Here is a 26,371-nt window from a genome sequence, read left to right on the forward strand (position 1 = left end):
GGGCAACCAGAGCACAAGTGCCAGAGGGGTGCATGCCGTGCCGAAAGAATTAGCGAGTAGCCAGATATCAGTAGCTTCGTGCTTGTTAATGTGCTTGGTGTCACAATTTTCACTTCTATATGGTTCTTTATCCGATCACATTCGATAGACTTTGCTTCCTCCTGTGGCGCATTTGAACTTGACGAAGTTCTTTATTGTTAACTGAAAGCTTCGTTTATTGTTGAAAGCTCACCGCCTGTTGCCCATAATAGCGTCATGCAACGTAACAGTCTGTCTAATTTTGTATTCACTTCGTTGATAGCAGCCATTGAAAGTCACCAACTTTTATTATTGTATTTTTTCTTCTTTTCCTTTCTTCGGTTTACTTTGTATTTAGCTATATTATTCAACGTAAAAAGAATGTATTAATTTGGAGAAGTAAAGGGACCGGAGTGTGGCACTGTCTACGTCACCCCCATTGTGTCAACGTCAAGTACATGTCGAGCCTTTGTCTTTAGGCCTAGTTCTTGGGCTATCCCGTATAGAAGGAAGTGTATTCTTTCATATTTCTAGTCGTTTTAAGGTTACAGAAAGCTGAGGAGTGAAATTATACAAAAGTTGATCTTAAATGCAAGAGCGTGGGCAGTAGAACAGTAAAACTATAGTCTAGAAAGAAAGAAAAAAAAAAGTATATAAAAAAGAGGTTACGCAACGGACTTTAGAAAGAGAAGAAACTGAAAGGTTCATCATATTCTTTCGAAGCTTCTTTAAGTGCTCGAAGCAAGTACTTCCAAGAAGCTTGATATAGCTGATATCTTATGTATCTCAGTCTCAAAAGTTGGATCATAGTAAAGAACTCTACAAGAAAACCAAACTGCTGTGGAAGTGGTGACATAGAATATAGTGAAAAGCATAAAATTACCATTGTGGAAGCTAGAGCTATGATTGATCACCATGACATTATTGACCTCCTGGAATTCAACTAGGATACAGAAAGCACATTGTTGCCTGACTCGTTGAGGGTTGGAAATGATGGGCTTAATGAGGAAATTTTCGCACCTACAAATAAACAAAAATTAATTTGGAGAGAAACTAGGTGACGGTAATAGCAAATAAGCAATTAACTCATACTTCTAAAAAATCGATATCTTGTTTTTGCTTCTTGTCCTTTCTCTCTTCATCAAGCCATCACACTGCAAATTGCATTAAAACATGAAACATTATTTAACTATTGGAAAACCCCTGAAAGAATGAGTATTTATAAAAATGCTAAAACACGAGAAAAGTACGAAAGAAAATACTGTACTTAAAAACAGAGAAGTTATTGATGTACAACTTTAGAGATTGCAAGAAGAAAGGAAAAATAACGTAATATATTGAAGAGATTCTTTCACTGTATAAAATTCCTTGCCACACACAACTTCCCCGTTAATCACTGTAGATAACAAAGACTTCAACGCGGGTAATTTCTTAGTCTTATTGAAACTGCTTTCCGTTTTGGTCCCATTTTTAAACAGGAAAAATTTCCTGGATTGTCATCTAACGTAGCGCGCGATCTTCAGAATGAATTCATTCTTCTAATTGCACCAATTGTTTGGCAGAGGTTACTTTAAAGCATCCGTAAAGCTAAGTATTAAGGCTTAATGCTTGACTTCATTTCTGACAAGGCAGACCATGAACAGATGTGAGAGGTAGTAAAATGTATAGAAGTTGATTAAAAAAAAAACCGCTACAGGGAGTCTTACTACTCCTTGACTTTATAGAAATCAAACAGAATAATACGAGAAATAATCTTGAAGCAACTACAAATGGTCGCAAGAAATGTTATGTCAACTCTGCCATGATGGTAAGACATGGAAATGATGTTGATCGAAGAATTAAGGAGAAAAGTAAACTGAAAATATTTGTAACTTATGATATTCACTCACGCAGCTTTGTGAATATACATACAGCAGAACAGGATCAATCGATGGTAACGTTTGTTGGAATCATTCAAGCTCTATATTATACATTCTCCTGGCGTTCAACACAGTGTTGACAAAAACTAAAAACTACTACTACTCTGGCTATAAAATCATAGAGTGCAAGGGAATGAAGCAGTGAAGTCCATCACTTGCACAGGCATTATCAGTTCTTCAGGTTATGATTGATTATGAGATTGAGAGCAGTGAAACAAGAAGTGATATAGAACTATCTCGTGGTCATATGGTTAGCGTACATGCCTCTGGCGCTGGATACCTGGGTTCGGTTCTCGGCGGAGGCTCATGTGGTTTGGATCCCTGTTATGCTTAGGTCCACGTCTCATCAGTCCTGAACGGAATGCTGAACTTCAAATCAACCAACTAACCAAAACGTGACGTAAAACGGTTATACAAAATCTTGTTGAATTACACATTTCTAACTTTGAGTTTTGGAAGAAGATCTAACTTCAATCGACCAAATTTAAGAGAAGTTGCAGGATTGTAAGATGAACTTCATGATGCCACTCTGGATTTAAAAGTCCGCAAAATAATTTTGAGATTGAAAGAAGAATGTTGGTCTGTGAGTCCGTGGATGAAGAATTTGAATTTTGTTAGAACGTGAGCTGTGTGAAGTTGCGAGATGTCAGAAAAACTAAAATTACGTCCTGTTAGATCTCGAGAAATGAAGGACTAATCAATTTGATTGTTAAAGTTTGTTTATTTAATATTTTCAAAGTTTTAGATCTTATGAAAAGATTGACATGAAGTTAATAAAATATTTTGTATTACGAACTATTTTTGTCTACAATGAAACTCCAATCATGCTTAACAAAGAAATAGAAAGAAAAACATAGAGTTGAATTTATACAAATGTAGAACTAGGAAGGTAGGGGTGCAAATTTCGAGCTTGCTTTAAGTGCAAATCATGGTAGATATCGCACTGTGTTCTCTTTTAAGTATGTGTGTTTTGAAAAGTTAGAAACTTCCTTGTGGTTGTTGAATTATCGTCTGTTTACGAGTATCGTAGTAATTCTCATTGGTTTGTATTCTGTGATGAAATTTCCGTGAAGAAACAGAATAATTGATCGTCTGTTCACTGTACTAGTTGTTAACGCCATATCGAAGAAGTTGTTCGTATTTGGAAGAAATGAAATGAAAGCTTTCAGTTTAACGTTTTACCATTATGTCCGTTAAGCTAAGGGAGACGGATAATTAAAGCAAGTGAATGATGATAAAATAATTGGAATGAGAGTGTGGGAGGAAACGGAAGTACCCTGAAACAACATGATTTTGTCCACCACAAACTTATTTGGCTGGGGATTCAACCATGGACTCCACTGTTCGTATTTGGAGAAGCAAAAACTGATGTAATAATATAATTTGTTACGAAATAGGGAGACCACATAGTGTACTAGAAATGTTCTGTAATTATTAGTGGCGTTAAACAAGCTAGAATACTTAAAATATGTTTCTACGAAATTCATAACTTTGAAAAATATAGCGGGTCCTAGCACCACATGTGATTAGACAAAGACTTGTTGGTAATGTGTTGTTATTTTCCGTATGTAAACATGTATTGAAAAGTAAAAGTGTGGAGCAAATTACAGGGAAGGACGAATTATTTTTTTAAATCATAAAAAAACTGTTCCTTGAAAAATACAATTACATGGAAGTATTAACATATAAGCTTATTACGTGCAAGTCAAGATATTAGTATTTATGGTCAGAATTGCTTGCTATTCTCCCTAAACCCAACAATATTAATAAATAATACTAACAATAAATGTTTCGTTCAGCATAGGTGTACGTATATATGTATTCAGTATGTTGTGTTAGTTTAACAATATAAAACAAGACCTGCTACAATAGTTACGTACTTATTTTTCGTATAAAGTTTTTAAGTACGTATGTGAAATCGTATAACTGTTGCTCAGATTTAGTAAGTTTCCTGTGTGACGAAATTATAGTAGCTCATGTGCCGAAGCAGCGAAAGCCTGAAGGGAACTACTTCCTTGACAAGTTCAGGGCTTATAGCGAGTTACTTTTTTTTTTTTAAACTAAAAGTTACTTTTTTTCAAGTTGGTCACTAAAAGTTACTTTTTTTCAAATTTGGCACTAAAAGTTTTTTTTTTTTTTTTTTTTGGGAGGTAAAGTGAGTTTTTCGTGTGATTTATGTTTTGCATTGGCAGTTTTCTAAGAAAAAATATCATAAAAATAAATGGTAAAAGGCAGAAATTTGTTACTCATTACTCTTCTGAAAGCTTCAGTACTTGCTGCCACATGTGAAACAGTCAGCTTTATTCTCACTTCAGCTTTTATTCTTTCTAAAGCACAGTGGATGGTTGGTGGATGCTTAAACTCTCAAGGTGGGATTGAGACCCCTTCTGTGTCTATTCTTTCTTCTATCATAATAGTCTTTTAGTTTTCTCTCGCAATAGTAACGCTCTGCTCAACGTTGTATATGTGTGTGTGTTTGTGTGGTTCATCATGTTCGTCTTGTGTTATGATTCTTGTATTTCTTCTTAAGAGTAGGCGATGAATTTGAATATTTCATGGCTTTGAGAACTCTCAATGCTAAGTTAAATATAATGTTTGGGATGAAAAAATTCGGAAATAGGCCAGAACTGGTTCCACTTCTCAGAAGTTTCTTACATCTGCTAAGTCTGCTTACCGTAACTACAAAGCATGCTTAAAAACCTAAGAAAGGAGGAAGCTAAAAAAGAAGTAGTAAAGAAGAAAATACAAGAAACAAAGAGAGAGGTGATGGAGAAATTGACAAAGGAAAAAAGGGGCATGATGAGATTTTGGTCACTTTTTGGTCACTTTTTCTTGTGCTTTTGGTCACTTTTCAACTATTTTCAAGAGACCAGACCACTATGAGCCCTGCAAGTTTTTTTTTTTTTTTATCTTTTATCTTTTAATAAGAAGTGGCGACCTGTGCTAAATTATTAAATGTGTTTTATTTTGTGCTATAATATACACAGATAGTCAGGAAAAAGCAACGTAACACAGAATATTATCAAGCGTTTTAAATTATAGAAGTTCCGTTACAACACTACTGCTCACGAAAGCAGACGCGTTGTTATAGCGTTATTCCCCAGATTCCAGTGGCGTTCCTACTTCGTACCAATTTAAATCGAGCAACCTTCTGTATGTATTTAATTTTAAACTTGAAATATAGACAGAAAAAAATATTATAAAATATACGACAAAAATTGTACTTTTAAAAATGAAGCTTACTTTTCTGTAGACTGAACAAGTTCCAAGACTTTTGAATTATCGTCTAACGCTATTAAAGACTAGTCATATTAACGTGGAAACCTTGTAATTTAATGTTTCATTGACCTGATTATTATATTCGTTACTTTATGTTACATATCCCCAGCCTGGGTCTAGTTGCTAATGTGCTTACTTTTGTGCATGTAGTTCCGAGCAGAGCCGCCTATAGATTTCATAGATCCAGGAGGGCCTCTTCAAACTTTCTCATCCTATTGGAGTTTTTCAATTATCAGAAATATTGATTCTACAATACGATACTTGTTAATAAATTTTACATTCGAATAATAAATAAATGCTACACTGGCAATGGATAAACAATAAATTGAATGTATTTTAATAGGAACGCAAATATTACACACAAAATAATAAACTAATAGCAACAAATACTGAAAGAAACAAACGTATCATTTAGTGAGAAATCTTTGCAATGTACGTTGTCATTTTGATTGAAAAAGACTGGTCGAAACAGACAACAGAACACTATTGGACAATAGTAGATAGAGCACTGAATCTTCTATTTTCGTAGATGATAAAGTTATTAATCACTTCAGAGAAGCTCATTTCAGAGGCAAGTTCATGTCCAATTGACAATAGTGCAAGGTAATTCAGTTTCGCGTGGCCCATAGTAGATTTCAAGTGATATGTGATTAATGATAATTTACTAGACTCTCTTTGACCTGAAGCAACAGTTACTGCGACGATAACGAAAATTCTGAGCTCAATGCAAGGTTCAAGAAATACAGGTTGTAACTTCAATTTATAAATTTCATTGAGAAGAAGAGGTGAAAGCCCTTTATTTTCTGTTGACCCGGAAAAGTAGCTGCACGTACCTGATTTATACATCTGTACTTCCTTGACAAGATTATCACTCAGATCATCAAGTATTAATTAATTTCTTGAGTGCTTTACTTTGTCATCCAAAGTTTTTTTTTTTTTTTCTTAGAATAGCTTTAAAAGTTGTACAAATATTCATAATTTCTTCATACCGACAATCCATTTGAGATGCGATTTTGTCTATAATTACATCAAAAGCCACTTTTTGAAATCGTTGTTCTTCAGTTTCTTGTGGAAGTGTTTCGGATGTCACAATCACATTCGTCGAAGAAAGTTGTCCTTTTTCTTCCTTCCTTTCTTGAAAATTACCTCAATCTCAGTATTAGAAGTTTTTGTTTTTAAGCTGTGTTTAAGTATTCGGACCAGAATCCCGTTATATCCTTGTCTCTGGGAACTTTTTGAGCTATAATATTGTTCATTTTTATATCAAAGGAGTTATCTTTTGTCTGAACTAACGGTCGTTACTATTGGTAGCTCTAGCTCCGTTTTTATGGAAATAGCCGAGTAACAATTCAAAAATAGCAATAGACTATCCTTTATTCTTGTTAACAAAGGGTGTTTAGAATGTCGCTAAATATATATGTTTTAGATTTAATTTGATTTAATTTAATCTCTAGAAAAGTTATGATTACTTTGTTACTGACAAACGTGGCAAATAATGTTTTGACGGGTCCCCCAAAGGCCCGGGTTCCCAATATTTGTTGAAGTTATCTTCCCGTTATGGACGACCCTAATCCCGGGTTCAATTCCTGTTGGAGAGCATTGAATACATTATGGTGGTTCGAATTCCACCTTAAATTGTAGATCCACGCCTCATATAGCATCACTGCTGAAAAGGCACGCCAAACCAACAAAGAAACAAACTTATTTTTCCATGTTCTAATGTTAGGTAAATGCACTTTCGAAACAATCTGAGGTCAACTGAATATAATAACAATTTAGATATACGTACTTTAGCTAAAACTGATGTTACACACACACACACACACACATATATATATATATATATATATATATATATATATATATATATATATATATAAAGAACTAATCGTTGTTCATATTAACCTTTATTCAAATGGTCTCATACTTGCATTTAATCACGGGCCCAGGGTTCGATTTCCAGTGTGGGATTAAACTTGTTTTTGTTGATTCCAGCACGGTTCATTTTAACTAAGGAAAAACTATTTAAACTAAAGGTAACACATTTTGCCCAGTAAAACCAGAAAAACCGAGATGGACCCAGTAATCATATAACCAATCATCAGATTGGTCAAGGAGTTAACTGTACGTATCATATAGATACTAACTGTATGGTAGATAAGTACTTTATAGGTAACTACCGTATGATATGCACTGTTCAGATATTTAGATTTTCATGTGCCTTTAGTAGAAATTTATTCTAATTAAGAAGAATATTTAGTATGTATGCGTGGTTCATTCAAGTTGCATTCAACAGTATTCGTTCATGCTTTCTTCCAGGTAGACCACGTCCAGATTTTTTCTGGCGTTGTTTTCCAGATGGTCAGCCAAATCCAGAGATGGAGTGCACAGGCGATGAAGCAATAATTATGGACGGAAGAAAGAGCTTTCCAAGTGGACATTCCTCATGTAGGTTGGACTGTTTTGTTGTTAAATGACGGAAGTTAAGATCTTAATTCTACAAGTGAAAAGAAAGGTTCAGGTACTCACTTCTTTGAAGGAACCCATCTTAACTGGAAATTTGGTAGGGAAGTGAGTAAAACTTAGGACAATCTTCGTTTTTCTTAAGCTTAACTTTAATATAGAGTTAAATGAGATTATATTAGACGAGATTACTTACAAAAAAAAAAAAAAAAAAAAAAAAAAAAAAAATAAAATAAATAAATAAATAAAAAGAATAAAATAAAATAAAAATAAGAGGTGTTTCAATTTAATAGTTAACTATCGTTATTACTCTTGTTTTAATATACAGGAGTGTTTGTACATTGAAATCAAATGTAGATTTTTGAAAGATATATTGTGAAGACGTCAAATTGCTTGAGAAAGATCTGCAGTAACTATTGAAGCAGACGAACAGGACTTTTTCTGTGTGTTTTCGAAGTTTCTATGCATTCCTTTGAAGCATAGATAACTCATGAACTTCAAAAATTTCTGTTGTGTTTACAAATTAACATACTGGTCCTATATGATTCAATTTACAGAACCTTCTTCAAACTACAAGGTAACCATAGAAGTTCTTGTCATTAGTCATGCACTCACAGAGGGAAAACGTAATGACACACGTGCCTGGCAGACGATCGAGCGTTAGTCTTACCATCGTCCTTCAGTTATAGAGGCTCCTTGCGCTCATACAGCGGTCATAGCTCGTTCAATGTCGAAGAGAAATGGAAGTATTGAATCAATTTGTTCGTGTGTGTTTGTTGTATGACTTTAAAGTGGGCCTACCCTATCAAGTCGCTGAATATGCCAGCATTTGGGGAGACCCTTCGGTACTTGGCTAGGAGACACGCTCAGCAAACAGCACCCAGACAGTCAGAAAGCAGTGCGTTGTTGAACAGGATTATATGGAAGTGCCATGAAGGACACACAACTACTACTGACTTTTCTGTACGAATTCAAATTGGGATATTCTGCATAGCAAATCACATAAATGATTAACTGTATATTCACACCAGGAAGGCGAATGAACGCACCATTGTTAAATTTCGTTTCAGTGACACAGCATTGAAAAATGATCCCCTTGGGTACCGACCAACGTCATGTTCGGATAAGTTCCTTAGAAAAACCACGGAAGCGGGCCTTCGGAAAAGTGTTCGTGTTATTGCAGACAAGATACGCATACACCATACCACTGTTGCTTTTCGGCTTCGAGCAAACGGTAAGATGAAAAAGTTGAACTCATGGGTGCTACATGACTTTGACGCTAGCCACAAATCTTCGTCTGGAGGCATGCAGTTTTCTCTGAGTGTAAAGAATAACCGGGAAGCCTTCTTGTATCGGAAAATCCTTCCTCTGTAATATGTTTCGTCTTGATAACTGCAGCAAGAAAATGAAGAATGAAAATAGATGGACAAATCTCTTCTGACCCTCCGTCATCCATCAAAGCAGAAGAACCTCACTAATCTTAGTGACATCGGTATTTATATGGCAAGTACTTATGTATGATCATCTAGGAAGACATTCCATTGAAGATGGTCCTTTCACGTCCTAGCGGTTGATGTTACGTTTTTCCCCTTTCATTAGGCTTAAGTATTTAAGAAATAGGGAAGAGGAAACCTTAAAAAGGTTAAGAGTTGAAAAAGGAATAAGTAATACGGGAAACTAAAGGCTATGAGAGAAGTAGGAAGGAGAAAAAAATGTTGAATCTTACGGAAGAGGGAAAGAGAAGAATTTCTGGAGATTTTATTTGTTTTCTTCCTTACACAGTTGACAAATCTAAGAATTTCCTAGGTCAATTAGTGATCAAACATAAAATCGAGCTACTTCCGTGTTACAATTCAAGATGTTGAACTGACTAAGCTTAAAGTCGATTCCATGACAATATATCATATATCTACAGTATAATGTTGATCGTACATAACCGACCCTGTAATTCTAGTTCAAATTATCATACACCATTGAAAGAAAAACGTTTAAGATTCAAAGGCATCATCCCCATAAAAGTTGAAAAAAAATCTGTATAACTAACCGTTTTTCGCTCCCTCGATGAAAGAGCATTCAAATACCCTATCAGAAGGATATAGCGTTCTGCGTGAAGTAAGCATAGAAACTAAAAATAACAGTTTCGATATAGCAGGCATACATAACCTCTAGCGAAAATCTGCTTGATACAATAACATCATTTGATCCTTTGCTATCAGCTTAGGCGCCGAGTCCGTGGTAGAACATATAAATGAGTATTCAGAATGCAGCCGGGTTATTGTGTGTCAATGCTACGTTTTTCCATGCCAAAAATTCAAATAATGCCTGACTTAATATATATGCAAAATAAGTGTTACAACTCTTGGGAGGTGACTCCTGCCACTGAGATAAGAAAAAAAGTTCTCTTGAACTTTCGGCTATCGGACATAGTTTCGGATCTACAAGGTGCCGAAAGCGTGGGAAAATGACTTTCGGACGCCAATAGTTCGGAAACTATCCAACGTAAAAAGGGCGGGTAAAAAATTCACTGAAGAAGTCATACCTGCTGTATTGAATTTTGCATGTTTCACAATCCTACCATGCACACGCAAGGGATTCCCCAAAGGAACGTAGGGAGATCTGGATAATCTGCCAAATGAAAATTGGTCTAAAAGGATATAAATTGATAGGGTTTCTACCAGGTAACAATAATTCGTTTGTATTAAGTCGATATCTGGAACAAATACAAAATGGCGGACACCTTCATGCCCGTTGTGTGTGGTTGCATAATCGCCAGGTATGGATGCTGGCCAGCAGTGACGTTCTGAGTATTAAGTATAGCATATATGTACTCAAATGCTCTAGAAAGACATCTGGAGTGTCGGTAGAGCACAACAGATAATGCAGGGTGATTCACATGTGTGGAAACACTTAACGAAAAATGCCCAGAAATGCACTCGTACTCAGTAAACGTTAGTTCAAAGCGTCGGAAATGTAAAGATTAGCGTCAAGAACATGAAAACCATTGCCAATTCACCAATAATATTCCCTCAAACCGATGCAATGGATGTGCATGGTTGCATACCAAAGGGATGCAACAACTGAGGCCAAGTTGAAATTGTGCAAGGGGACTCACTAAGAAACTGGATAAACTAAATGAATGTCACTAGTGGGATCGCATGATCGATATTGAAATTTGACTAATGTGTGTGTTGATATCGACATGTAGCTAATATGGGCTCCCAGTAGGATTGGAAACAGCGATCACGCGAGCGAAAGCGAGCACTCTAACCCTGAGACTCGAGGGAGCCTCACTTTCTGTGTATTCATTTCTTTGAGGAGTATCCACTTTGTTTGGCAAGCGCTCTTGTACAGCCTCCCGACATGCTTGTGTGTTTCATTTTGTTACTCCTGCTGCACAGTTGTAAACAATCAGAGCTTTAAGACGATTCTTTCTATTTCTCATGTCGTTTTATTTTCCATATGTATGGTGTTTCAGCTGTAGTGTTACATGTGAAAAAAATGGTTCATTTTCGTCTTTGTCTTGGCATGTGCACTGTGTGTAAGATACGGATTTCTGGAGGTATTCTAATATATTTCGAGTATTTCATATGTCCCAGAAGACGTGGGACATGATACAAGTTTGTTATTTTCACGCTCTATCAGAATTTGAACCATGGATTAAGAGATTTTTCATATGTGTTGACTGTGGGACAGTGTCCCAAATAAAGAGGGACATTCATACAATCGTGTTCTAGTTACGTTTTACCAAAAAGTGCACCAGATGTAATAGCAGAATGTACTTTGTTATTTTCCTAGTTTTCGCACGTGAGATGGTGTCCCAGCAGTAGTGGGACATGCTGACATTTGTACATTAGCTACATGTCGATATCAACACACACATTGGCCACATTTCAATATCGATCATGTGATCCCACTAGTGACATTCATTTAGTTTACCCAGTTTCTTAGTGAGTCCCTTGCACAATTTTAACTTGGCCTCAGTTGTTGCATCCCTTTGGTATGCAACCATGCACATCCATTGCATCGGTTTGAGGGAATATTATTGGTGAATTAGCAATGGTTTTCATGTTCTTGACGCTAATCTTTACATTTCCGACGCTTTGAACTAACGTTTACTGAGTACGAGTGCATTTCTGGGCATTTTTCGTTAAGTGTTTCCACACATGTGAATGACCCTGCTTCATCTGTTGTGCTCTACCGACACTCCAGATGTCTTTCTAGAGCATTTGAGTACAAATTCGCTACACCTAATATTCAGAACGTCACTGTTGGCCAGCATCCATACCTGGCAACTATGCAACCACACACAACAGGCATGAAGGTGTCCGCCATTTTGTATTTGTTCCAGATATCGACTTAATACAAACTTATTATTGTTATCTGGTAGAAACCCTATCAATTTATATCCATTTAGACCAATTCTCATTTGGCAGATTATCCAGATCTCCCTTACGTTCCTTTGGGGAATCCCTTGCGTGTGCATGGTAGGATTGTGAAACATGCAAAATTCAATACAGTAGGTATGACTTCTTCAGTGAATTTTTTACCCGCCCTCTTTACGTTGGATAGTTTCCAAACTATTGGCGTCCGAAAGTCATTTTCCCACGCTTTCGGCACCTTGTAGATCCGAAACTATGTCCGATAGCCGAAAGTTCAAGAGAACTTTTTCTCTTATCTCAGTGGCAGGAGCCACCTCCCAAGACTTGTAACACTTATTTTGCAAGACCCGATATATATATGACATCAAATATAGTATAGTTATTTTTACTCAAATGCAATTTGTGTCCTTTGCGAAGACATGCGCCATATTGTATTTCGAAAATGTATTGTAATGTTTCTTATTATTTGTTACTTTCCAATTTGTATTACTATATTGTGACGAATAAATAAAATGAAATCTTTCATTTTTTCTTCCCAGCTGTGCCTTGAAGGCTAAAGGAGATGATGCTTATGAAAATGGATGGAATGAAGGAAATGGGAGGGGAAAAAACCCGAGAAAACTCACGCACACGGTGTTTGTCTATCACAAAGAGCACTTGGCACGAGCTGAGATGAATTAGGGACTTCATTGTAACAAATAAGTACATTCAAAATAATAAGAATAACTAACAAAAATGTTAATCGCAACATAGAACAATACTTTCTTCTTGCTGGGAACGTTTGTGTTCTACTTGCAGGAAACCACATATGAACACCGTTGTCCTTCTGGTAGGTCTCCAATATTGTCCTATCGAAAGGGCAAGTGCCTGGACATTTAATCATTAAACTGTTAGCCTCTCTCAGACATCCTATTTGCCAGACTTAACCAGAATTCTTATCATGAAATGTGCACCACATTTAGCAGCAATGTTTAAAGTTGTCTCATTCTTATCATGTAGGGACATAAAGAACATTAACAATTTAATACCTAATTTCTATAGATGTTCATTCGGAAATTAAAAATTTGCGACTGGATAGTAATCAAATCCAGGCCTACCAACTACCAGCTCAGAGCGTTAATCACTACATTAGTCAATGATAAAGTACGCGTGGTTTGAGGAGAACTAATAGCGTAGTGGTCAACGGTCCAGCAACATAGATCGGAGACTTGCTTTCGATCTGCGCCTCAATTCCACATTTAACTCTCTGTATTTCATATTAATCGTTTTGTTTCGTAAAGTTACTTTAAGTAAGAATTTTATGTGGATAGCGGAATTCGTTAACTTTTCTTTCTCTCTCTCTCTTTTTTTTTTTTTTTTTTTTTTTTTTTTTTTTTTTTTTTTTTTTTTTTTTTTTACCGTTACCCTGCCTATTGTAACATGTCTGGCGATTTTTGTTCAAGGAGGTCCTGTTGCTTTCCTCACTTAACCTTGTGTGTATTGGAATGCTATCTTGAGTGTAAGTGCAGGTGTTTTTTCTTAGAAATTTTTCTTTGTGCTCCGTAAGGAATTTCCTTAGGCCGTAAATGGGCATTGGGATATAATCTATGTATTTTTCCATCAAAAAACTTTTTTGTTTGTCCCTAAGAAAATAAAAGACCAGCGTGAAAAATAGTCTCATTGTAGTAATTGTATCAGAAAATGAACTAACTTTACCAAAATTTATGCCTACTTCTCGAGATATCTAGCAGAAATTTCAGTCATTGCTTAACATACGTGTTTGCTTTTTATTGAAGGAATTCAAGCGTATGTTGTATTAAGAAATTAAAATTACGTACTTGCTATGTTCCGAGTCCGTGGAAAAAATATAACTGTCAGCCCCAAAGCAAAACGTTTTTCAACTTTCTGCGACAGCTTACGAAAACCCCAAAAACTTTCTGCAACTTTTTAGTAATAGCGTAGTAAAATTATAACTTAAAAGTTTTTGGAGAAATATACAGGAGGCTTACAGAGCTGTATAATAACTGGATAAGTAACCAATGAAGAAATCCTCACATATATTTACTCAAAAACATGGCATTGAATCATTTAGTTTTTACAGTATAAAACCTGGCATTGAATCATTTAAGTCTTCTTGTATCTTCCTTACAACTTCAGATGTCAACTTCTTTATAGATTTCTCATTGTACTTGAGTATTTTCCATGAACTGCACATACTGCCAAGGTAAATGATAGTTGAATTCAACTTCCTTTGATAAAGAAAACAAAATAGAGTGTCAGCCAGTAAAAAAGATAATGAAAAAAAAAAATGTTTTTGAAAGCAGCCAGTCTTTGGGGACAAAATATTCTGGATCCTTTTCTCCGGCACAAACTAGACTTCTGTGGTCTCCAAGAAAAGTTTTGAATACAGATTTAGAATAGCTTTCCAACTTCACGGTTTAAATTATTTTGGTTTGTAAAAATAGTCTTCAAACTCTTTACTTTTTCCCTGTAGAGAACTTTTCATAGCTTCATCAGTGAGGATTTGATCCTTCTGAATTAGATCAGGAACAGATGAATGTTTCACAGCTAACTCAATTCTATGCATTATGTCCCAGGAAACACAAACAGTTTCAAGAACAAGCTCATCTTTTATGTTTTTTTCTACACCTAGTTGAATATATTGCCTATCGAATGCCATACCAACTAAATTATTTCTTAAAATCGATGCATTAAAACCAAAGTTATTACGTGTACCCAAAGTACTCATCATCAACAAAGTGGTGCTCTAAATAAATACAATTGAACAAGTGTTCAGATGAAATGTCGAAAACGGGAATTCTCGTACCAACAATGTGTTTCGACCTGTCATCATTATCTATGTAGAATGCAAAGCTGAGCATTTTGAACATTGATCACAAGAGCATCCTAACTGGAAATTGATTTTCTAGGGAGCCCATCTGCTTAAGTAAATTAATGTACTTTATATCCTACAGTTTCCTTTATTTCGATAATTATTTCACTTAACATTTTCGTTGTCCAAAAATATTTGTATTTGACTAGAATCGAAAATACTACTGCATGATGTAGGCCTAGATGGTGTATTGTGTCCATTATCATTATGCACCACATCCAAAATACTAGCACTAAGCCTAGCCTCGCTGAAAATAGTTTATCTTCCTCACTTATCTTCTTCTTTTTTTTCGCCGCGGAACCACCAAGAAATATACTCATATTTTTGCTGATCATGGACGTATATTTCACAGAATAACTCGGATGATGTCTTGAATAATGAGTTTCAAGATTTTTATGAACATTTTTTTCCGTTCAAATAGTGCAAACACATGATCACCGGAGGTAGGCATTTTCTGAGTATCACAATTACGCTGTAACCATGGCTCAGCGAGGATCCCGCCACCAGACAGCTGTGAAGTAGGGAAAAGTGGTACTTAAACTGGAAATCAGAGAAAATTGGGGAATTTTGCTTAGGAAATTATTTTTATTTTATTTACTATTATTTTACGTTTTGCTTATTTGTTGAGATAAGTCGATAATTCAAATTTGAAGATATCGCATGAAATTTATTCAGTAGCTCAAATAGCAATTCTTTGGTTAGTTTACATGTTAGTTTATCCATTGTTATTAACCAAGCCTTTATTTCATTGTTATAGGCATTTTTCATTTGTGAACCTTTATCTTAGTAAATGCCACAGGTAAGAGAAAATGGGTGATCTGGCACTTGCAAATCAGGAGAAAAGTCAGGGAAAAAAAAATATTTTGTAAGAACTCTGAGACGAGCTTGATTGCTCCTCAAGGTTGTTCAGCTCTTCTCAATAAAATTTGAGTCTTTAGCTGTTTCCCTTTTTATAATTCTTTTTGTATATTTTGCAATCTTATCTATAAGTTTAATAGTTTAGGAGATTTCGTATAACTATATTTGTTGCGTTTCGTTATCGCAAAATAATTTTCTTCTTTTTCTAATGTAAAGGTTTTACATTCCATTTGCAAGAGTTTGTGTAGAAGTAGACGTGGAAGGAATACGAGAAATAATGTATTTCCGGTACAGAATTTTCTAGAACATTCTAGAATTCTATAACACTAATCACTTATGTTCTTTCTCTTTTAAGAATTCCGCATTTAACAATTAGTTATATTAACCATTATTAAAATACATAATAATCGTTTGATTAAAATATGTATCACTATTTAGTTAAACCGAGATTCATATTGTAGCAACTAAGCCCAAATGAATCTAGTTGTCGTTCCGGAAGGACGAAGGAAGCGCGCGTAAAGAGTAGAAGAAGAAGAAGTAGAACAACACTAGAGAGCGAAGGAGAAAGGATGCCATAAATTCGTCTACCAAGGAATTTTGGTTAATTTCCTCTAGAAGGAAATTAAATTAGGATTTAAACCCAGAAAAGGTTAACCACATCGTAAATGGGATAACGTTGGAACCATATATAGCCATTATATGCGAAGGTAACTGTATTGTGGAGTTCATTCCAAGCGTTGGACTTTCGGTTCTGGTGATACAGTCACTCACCTTCCTTGGGATGCAGGTAGGAAAAGAGAGGAACAGTTAAAGAATCACTCACAATCAATTATGGTACGAATTCAGTGAAACATGAATGTGCATCAGACGTGGTGGTATACACGTCGTTTCAGTAAAAGCAGTAGCAATATGCGTACTACTACCTGTTGCATTCGTTTAGTACAGGAGCAGTCTAAAGGTTTAACAATGTGTAACCTGTAAAGCCTCACGTCTCCACCCAAATGCAGTGATAGCTTGCTCGCTCTTTTTCTTCTCTCTCGTTTCATGCCGCTTCAATGCCAATATATATGTATATTTATTCATTCGTCAGTGTTTTCAACTAATGTTCAGTACAAGAAGTATAATATTAAAATTTTTCAATGATGTCTGTCGTGTTTTACGTCTTGTCAAGATGACAATTAATAGGTTGACGTGTCATGTTTCCCTTCTATAGTATTTTACATAAAATATAGTATTATTATATCCCGTTGTGTCTACGTCTTGTCTAAGTTACAATGAAATTGGTTGACGTACGACACTTGTTTTGTAGTGGATTTTACGTAAGCTGTAATTTAGCATTTATCTTCCTTCGTGTCTCACGTCTTGGCAGTCTGACAAACAATGGTTGACGTATGACACTTATTACTTTGTATATTTATTTCAATATAAGTTAACATATCTTGTAGGTTGTTATCGAATTGCATAGTTGTATTCCTGAATATCGTTAAAATGATACGTATGATATATGGGTTTTAGTGGTGTCGATGTTGTCTAAGCCAACATGCAACCGAGATTCGCATGTCGCTATGTCCGAGATCCTTATAAGGTTTGGTCTGATGCGTACATATATAGCTATGATCTGAAGGATTTTAGTCTGTATGATTTCGGTGTTATTCTCTAGTTGTCGGTATATACGTGCATGTTAATGTCAGTCATTTAGTGTGTCAATTATCCATTTCTCTCGGCCCTTTATTTAGATTCCTAAATTCCTATGCACTTGTCTTGGAAAGATGTTCGTTTGAATACGATATCTTGTAACGCTTCCTTAGTAGCCTGACCAGTGTTAGCAGTTTTAAATGAATCAAACAATCGGTATGCTCGTCTTGTAACATTCTTTCGAAATGTCACGAGGGTAACATAATGCAATTGAAAATAGGATACGGGACTACCTAGCACAGGTTCGATAGATATGCTGGTCTGACTTGAACGCCTACGACGTAAATTGTGTATAGTTAGAATTTTTCCGTAGTGCTGTGATATAGAGGTATAAAAGTAAATAAATATAGAAAGAAGCAGATGCAGTAATAGAGATAAATATTTAATTATTAAATGAAAATGTAAAGGAATCGCTTCTATTAGAATTCGACCACCACCCAAGTAGTCCTAAATTGTAAACTGACCCCTCGCTTGTAAGTTACGTCACTATATGGAGCATGGTGTGAATCTTATGTTTGTAACGCAACTGATACTGCTATTCTCATAAATAGATAGGCCTGAAATGTGTAAAATATGACTATGGAAGGAAGGCAAGATAAAATTTCAGTGGAATATTAGTGAATGTGTCAACGTCAGTGCGTTTACTTCCAATTATGGTGTCTTTTCTGATCGATCATTCTAACTTGACATGTGCCTGGAATTTAACTGTTTATATTTGAAAGCATTAGTACGTATGCTGCCGAATGAAGGAATTTTGGACTGAGTACAACTATCCTTGAAATTTTTCTGGCGTTTATGTTAATATTAAATATCAAGTTATCTTCTGACATATGAATACAACAACTGAGATAGCTTCACTTCCGAACTGAGACCTATAACTCGTTATTAAGGTGTAATTCATAAAAACACTATTCTAGTCAACTGTTTTATGAAAATGACGTTTTGCTCAAGGTGATTATAAATACTTTTTTTTCTTTTGTGTCTTTGAAGGCTATATTAATAAAACGTTTTCCAATCAATAATTATTTTCATTCCATGATAACATGAGCTTGATAGTATATAATTAGGTTAAGATATTCTTGATTTAACCATAGAGAATTTAACTAAGGTTGCTAACGTTCGATAATGTTGTTGTCAAGAACTTGGAAGAATATAATGATTGACTTTTTTTCTTGTCTTTCTTTCCTGATTAAGAATTATATATATATATATATATATATATATATATATATATATATATATATATATAGTGTGTAAAAAAATATGTCCAGTTGTTATTTCCGTTGCGCACTGGCTTAAATGTTTAATCACTTAATCAACTAACTTAGTTTATCATCGTTCTTAAATAAGGAAACTCTCTTAGGCCACGCTAAGCCGTGATTAGCGTACGGCTCCTGACTTGCCAACAGTGAGGAGGGACCGTTACAACTCTGTTCAGGTAGCTTTCCATTACTTAATAGTTCTGGATTGTATGTGATCCTACAGGGAGTCTAATCCAGGATCATATGCAATAAAGAGTCGGTAGAATGAAAGATCGCGAGAATGTATTGTCAGAACCCGGTTTTCTTCTGCCATATTTTAATGCCTTTACTGTCTGAACATGAGATGTGTAGGCCACACTTACGTCTACCAATGATTGCAATCTGAGGTTGTGTTTACAATATCTCTGCAGTTGCCGCATTATCTATATGTTGTCTTCTTTGTTGTTTGTTTCAGTTGCATTTGCAAGTATGGGATTTGTTTCGTTTTATTTGGCTGGGAAACTACGCGTGTTCAATGCAGGTGGACGTGGAAAATCATGGCGGCTATGCACATTCCTTTTGCCACTTCTGGTTGCACTCAGCATAGCATTAAGTAGAACTTGTGACTATCATCACCACTGGCAAGGTAAAATTTTCAATTTCTTTCAAAAGTTGATATATGGTTGATATATGTAGAATAAACTATACCAAGTTTGTAAATGAAGCAATGAGACGAATTCGAAACTCTTTTTTTTTTTTTTTTTTTTTTTTTTTAATAATAATAATAATATATTTACACTCGCACTGTGTCGCCTTCAAAATAGCTCCTTTGGGAAGGCATACAGAAATGGAAACGTTGTTTCCACTCTTCATAATAATGCTGGAACTGAGAAAGTGAGATGACCTTCAGTTGGTTTGTTTCAGCCACTTTGATGATGTCCGCAGTGAAGAGTTCATGGATGTATCTGCATTGCAGTATGTTGTTGTGTGTACAGTACTTGACAACCGAGAGTAGCAGAGCCATCTTAACGGTAATATAGCTTCTTGGCCGGGGGCCCCGCGTGCAGAATAACATGTATTAATTACATGTATTAGGAGCAAAATTTAATCACACGGACCATAACACACTTGTTTGCTCTGGGGCCTAATATGCTGTTAAAACGGAACTGGAGAGTAGATTAGACGGCACTAGCGCGGGGCCTGACTCTGACAGTTAACCGACGGCCGGTCCGCACAAAGCATTGAATTCGTTCCACATTTGCATCATTTCTGGAGATTCTTGAGCTTCCTGACCGAGGTTCATCTTCCTTTCATTTCCAACCGTCAGATAATGCCTTTAATTACTTAAACGTCTGGGACCGCAACAAAACAGCATCGCCGCAGCTTTGAATTTTCGCACCCATGTCTCCGTCGCGTTGTACCCAAGTTTGAGACAGAGCGAGGTAGCACACCGTTGCTCGTAACTTTGTTCGCTCATTTTCGTAACTTGCAACATTAATTCACTTCACAAGACGAGCTCTTTCTCTTCACCTGTTAACGTGAGTGACTCGTACGGAGGTAGTGACGTGTGCAATAGGGAGGTAGGACAAGCAATGTTGCCATTACATGAGTTCTGACTTCAGTCTCATTACTTTATTTGCAGACCTCGTATAACCATATATATCATTGTTTCGTAATAGCTGGATTTTGACTATATTTCACAAGTAAGCTATATTAAGTAGAGTCGTCCCGTGTTGTGAATTAAGCAGGCAATTCGCCCTAGGCTCCGCGCCATAGGCGGAAATAGACCTTTCAGGAAAAGTAACAAATTCACTATTTTATTTTATTCTTGGTACTCAGAATATTTAGAAATGATGAACCAACATTTTGTAAACATTTTAAAGACTATTATTTATGTTGCGAAGTGCAATCGTAATTCAACAATGGTTACATTAAAGATAACTCTGTGGTGGAAATACAACTTAACCTGTAACACGGCATAACTTTGTCGTAAAATTCACGTACAGCAGATATCAACTTGTACACAGATCAACCAGAACATTATGACCACCTGCCTACTATCGATATAAACCCGTCCAGGCGATAGCAGCCTCACTTGACGAGGAATGCGTGCTACTCAAGACACACGTACGGTGCATGTAGTATCAGTGAGCGTGCTGGCTGTGTGTAGAATGAGGAAGGCGCGCGATATCTGACTTTGAGCGAGGGCAGATTGTAATGGCCCGGAGGTTCGCCACGATCATTTCGGAAACTGCACGACTTGTCGGGTGTTCGAGGAGTGCTGTGGTTAGTGTATTCAACAAGTGGCGAAACCAAAGTGAAACAACTTCGAGGAGTTGGGCGCCCTTCTCATTACAGATGTCGGACGTTGTATGCTGGGCAGACTAGTAAAACACGACAGTAAAATGTTAACACGATAACATCGGCAACTACAACTGAAGTGGGCACGTGACAATCGCCACCTGATCTTGGCGCAGTGGCAGAGCGTTGCATGGTCTGATGAATCCCAATACCTTCTTCATCATGACGATGGGAGGGTCTGAATCTGTCGTCTTCCAGGGAAACAGCTCCTTGACACCTTTACTGCGGGACGGAGACAAACTGGTGGGGGCTCAATTATGCTTTATGGAACATTCACGTGGACATCCATGGGTCTAGTGAAGCTCGTGTAAGGCACAATGACGGCCGAGGCGTATCGTATACAGGTTGCAGACCACGTACACCCCTTCAGGACAACCATGTTTCCCAACAGCAGTGGCATTTTTTCAACAAGATAATGCGCCGTGTCATAAGGCCAGGAGTGTGATGGAGTGGTTCGAGGAACACAGTGGCGAGTTTCAATTGATGTGCTGGCCCCCAACTCGCCGGATCTGAACCCAATCGAACACCTCTGGGATGTAATTGAGCGTGCCGTCAGAGCGCATCGCCCCTTCCTCGGAATTTACGGGAATTAGGTGACCTGTGTGTGTAGATGTGATGTCAATTCCCTCCAGCGACCTCATTGCTTCCATACCAAGACGCGTCGCCGCTATTATCCGCGCCGAAGGTGGACATACCGACTATTAGGTAAGTGGTCATAATATTCTGGCTAATCAGTGTAGATTGTTAAATTTTAAGCTTGGACGTGTTTCCCCATGTAAATGCGGCGATAATTAATTATATTTTGCTATGACGAGCAGTCGGACAAATATATAATAACGCCAAATGCTACAGCGTTGGTTACTGACTGGTATTTCCAAATTTTAATCCGTTCGTTGAAAGTTAGTGATAATATGAATCAAGGAATATCCATGTGAAATAGTCATGTTCTTCGGAAAGTGTTCTACCGACGGGATTGCAATAGTTCATTATTTTTGAAGAAAAAGCCTTTTGGGTCAATTTAACAATATAGTATAATAATAATAATAATGGTAATAATTAATCATTTTGTTTAAAATCCCTTAGAGAATTAAACACTTTCTAGATCTACTATACTTGTGACTCAACTTAAATCATTATTTAATTTAAACGTTTTTCCACTGGAATTTGATGTGTGATTTTTCATTGTAAATTATAGAAAATATATTCAGAAGTTGCCGTCGACTCAAGATATGCTGCTCTCCTACAAAGTTTAAAAGTTATATACAATCCATATTACAGAAAAAAGTGCTGTACTTTATTCATATTTTAAATAAAATTAATAAAAAGATCAATAACCGTACTTTAAGCGTCCAAGGAATTGTGTTTCCGCAAAGCGAGTGTGTTTCTTGGATGCTTGAGGTAAGATTATTGATATGCATTCCATGGTTTCTTTAAGTAAGCAAAAATATTCGACTAAATCGACTAAAATGATTTAAAACGCCATTTAAATCAATTAACCCTAGGGAGAATACGTTTAACGTCTAAAATTTAACCAATTTTAGAATATTTTTACATGCATTGAATTCACTACTCACAAAATTTCGTGAGATAGTTCAGGAAGCACTCAGGTTTTTGACACGCTTCTGGTAGTTCCCATGGTCTACTTGTAAGGTAAACAAAGTAATATATTTTTAGATTCTCTTTTAATTAAATACGCGTAAGTAAAATAGAAGGCATTGGAAACGGTAATAGTGTATTCACTTCTAATCATTATATTTATGTAACAAAATGGTTTGGGAAATAAATAACTAATGAAAGATGGTGTATAGAATTTGAAAGTTTGAATGTCCTGAAAGAAGTCATTTTACAAAAAATATATTTAAAAATAAGAAATGTACTGATGAGACAAAGCATTCCTTAAAGAATGATCGTGAAGTTTAAAAGAAATGTAAAGGGCTGTGAGTGTTGGCAGGTTAGCAGGAAGTGTCACAAAAGAGTGCACATGCTGATGTAGCCTAGTGGTTGTTGCTAAGATAAACAAGATGTATTGAAGATCTAGATTATATGTCGTAAGGACAAAGATTAGGAAGATTATAATAGTATATGAATTTGTAAGATTCAAAGGATATATTGTTAAAAAGATTAAAGAACAAAGAAAGGTAGATTAAGAGTAAGAATGAAGTTTACAGACTATTATAAGAGTGAACACAGAAGTTTGATTACTAGTGTCATAGATTACGGATAGTTTGAAGATAAATTATTATTAAGCTACCAGCACTATCGAGTCTCTTCAGAAAGTAATACCAAATATTTGGGTAAAGTAACATGTTACTCTAATTGCTTATTTAATTTCATTGATTTGATAACTAACGCAATGCCAAATCTTCAGGCATCGGAGCAAATCTCTTTTTCATCTAAAAGTATCTTTCTTTGGCCAAAGTCTATATCAGTCTTTATTTTTGAAACATTAGTCTACTAAGTCTCTTTTTTTATTCTTACTTAGTCATATTGTTTGGATTGTGGCCAATGTACTAGAAAATGTCAGTAATTAAATAAAAATAATAATAATAATAATAATGATGAATAGAAAATGACATAAATACAAGGTAATAAATATGTGAAAGATTATTTGAACAGTGGATTGGTATACTCGACAGTACTTCTTGAAATATATTCCATATACAAAGAAAAGTGTTGTTTTGGACAAGCAGTCTGTGAGGGAAATTGTAGATCTACTCAAGAAGTCTGCGATGTTAGCTCAGTTGCACTTTACATTGTCTTCTGCCAAGTTATATGAGAAAGGGTCGTTCCTAGTAAGATAGTGAAATCGGCCCTTGATCCAAATTAGGTCGCTATTGACCCAAAAGGTTGCCCATGACCTAAAAGTACCTAAAAAAAATGACCCCCTAACCCTTCCCCTTACCGAATTATCGTATCATACATGCTCAAAATTGAATATTTTTAAATTTTGGTAGGAGTGGTCAAAAAATTTTGTAAGTTTCACAGATTGTGGATACTATCGAGATGTAAATGTGCAATTCGGTAAGGGGAGGGGGTAGGGGATCAAATTTTTTTTGAGGTACTTTTAGATCAAGGATAACCTTTTGGGTCAATAGCGACACAATTTGGATCTCACTATCTTACTAGGAATGACCCTTTACACATCGTTTTCAGAGTGAAGTTCCGCTCGTTTATATTTTACATGCAGAGTTTTTACACGTCATTGGAACTATCGCAAGCAGACTGTCTAAATGTGCTGCTGTTAATGAAGTGAAGTCAGCGTCATATGATTGGATCAATTGTGGGTTGTTTGAATCCGATAATTTACTGTCTTTAAAGCAAATTGTCATTTCAGAGGAAACAAGAAAAGAACTAATTAAACTACCAGAAGTGGATGCTCAACAGTTCTTGAAGAGTGAACAAACACATTATATTTCAGGTGGTAAACATTTGGTGCAAAATAAAATTACTAATTCTGTTCACATTAAACGAGCACTAGCATTTTCAATCCTGAGGCTAGAAAATCACAAAGTAGCTGCAGATATATCAGAACTGCAGCAAGAGCACTATCTGTAGCAGTGCCAGATGATAAACTTGTTGACAAATGGAAATGTCTGTAGCTTGAGCACGAACCTGCTGGAAGTGAAATTACTTCTTCACGTATTGACAGTTACTGGGCTCTTCTTATGGAACTTAAGAAGGCGGATGGTTCACCAAAATTTCCTTTAATAAGTAAAGTAATAAAAGCTGCACTCTACCTGTCACGTGGAAATGCAGATATTGAAAGGAGGTTTTCAGTATATATATATATATATATATATATATATATATATATATATATAAAAAAAAAATGTTCTGACAGAGGAAAAGACTCAGATGTCTTGTAGAACCTTAAACAGTATTTTGATTGTGAAAGATGCCTTAAAGTTTTATGACAACAAGCCCCATCTCGTTCCAATTTCTAAAAAGATGATTATTTTGGGTCAAAATGCTCATAACAGTTTCTGGAGAAACAGCGACTAGCCCATATAAGAAGCGCCACACTTAGAGAAGAGAAAGAGAAGTTGAAAAAAGCAGAACAAAAACTGGAAAATGCAAGAAGTGCTAAGAAGAACATAGAAGAAATTGAAAGCCAGATTAATGAAAGGAAGAGGAAGTATAGTGAGACCAAAGAATTTGCAAATTCTCTGCTTGGTGAAGCCACAGACTTCGGAAGACTCTTAAAAAAGGGGACCTGAAGGAGACACAAATCGCTCAAGGGATGTTAAAAGGTGTCATGCCATTGAAAGAGGAGGGACGCAAAGAGCATAAGGTCATTCAAGCTCTTCGGAAAAGTGTTGAAAAGAAGAGAAATGCTCTAATTACATCGTTTTTTAATGCATAGTCAAAGAAGAACTGAAATTTATCCAAGTTTTATATATACAGTCTGTTACAAAATAACTGCACCACCTGCTAAAATTTCAAGGTTTTAATTTCCCTTAGAAAATTGTTAATTAATTTTATCTCTAAAGAGGCTTAACGTATCATACGCTTGTTAGCCAATGCATTTTGATGTGTTTTTGTTTATTACTACTCGTGGATTTTGTGTGATCTTTGCTCAACAGATGGCAGTGCATTCACTCCGCAAATGGCTGCCTCATGTATGAGCAACTGAATGGTGATTTGCTTATCGTTGTTAATGAAAATTTGTTCCATACTTGACCTTTTGTGCCTGTGGGTTATTGTTTATGATCTGTATATGATACTTAGTGCTTTGTGATTGTTCCTCAATAGTTAGTGTGATCACATACAAAAAATGAGTAAAATACTGAACGACACATCCCCCCGTAAAAAGGGAAGATACTGGCGTTGAACTATCATGATATTTCGTAACGTCAAATTGCAAAACAACTTGAACTGCATCATACAACGGTTGGTAGAGTTATTGAAAAACAAACAATGTATAATAAGTCCTCTTTGAGAGAAAATGTGGATGAAGGCGAAAAACAAATCTCGTATAGACAGAAAAATAAAGGTCCTAGCTCTGACAAACAGAGCACCATCTTCACGATAAATTGCTCAAACTGTCTCCGATGATACAGGTGTTAGTGTAAGCTACGTGACAGTTGCTAGACAGCTAAGGAATAAGGAGTTCGGAGGAAAACACCTAGAAAGAAGCCGATATTTAACACAAAGCACGTAAGAACCAGGAAACACTTCCTTACCATGTACGAAGCGTGGGGTGTGGAAGAATGGGAACATGTGATTTTCTCCGATGAGAAAGAGTTTAGGGTGCTTGAGAACGATAGTGGCGTCCGACTATGGATG

The 26,371-nt window shown here is 36.0% G+C and overlaps 1 protein-coding gene across 1 annotated transcript in view; it reads left to right on the top strand.

The window, feature by feature from the left end:
• Positions 1 to 26,371, top strand: part of LOC145692461 (phospholipid phosphatase 5-like) — a 55,034-nt gene that overhangs the window by 19,884 nt on the left and 8,779 nt on the right. Inside the window, exons 4-5 of the mRNA XM_081767770.1 lie at positions 7,536 to 7,664; positions 19,200 to 19,370. Coding sequence (XP_081623896.1) covers positions 7,536 to 7,664; positions 19,200 to 19,370 — 300 coding nt within the window. The remainder of the gene's footprint in view (positions 1 to 7,535; positions 7,665 to 19,199; positions 19,371 to 26,371) is intronic.

This window comes from Thermobia domestica, chromosome 1 (assembly GCF_964235325.1).
Source record: "Thermobia domestica chromosome 1, izTheDome1.hap1.1, whole genome shotgun sequence".
NCBI classification, from domain to species: Eukaryota; Metazoa; Arthropoda; class Insecta; order Zygentoma; family Lepismatidae; genus Thermobia; species Thermobia domestica.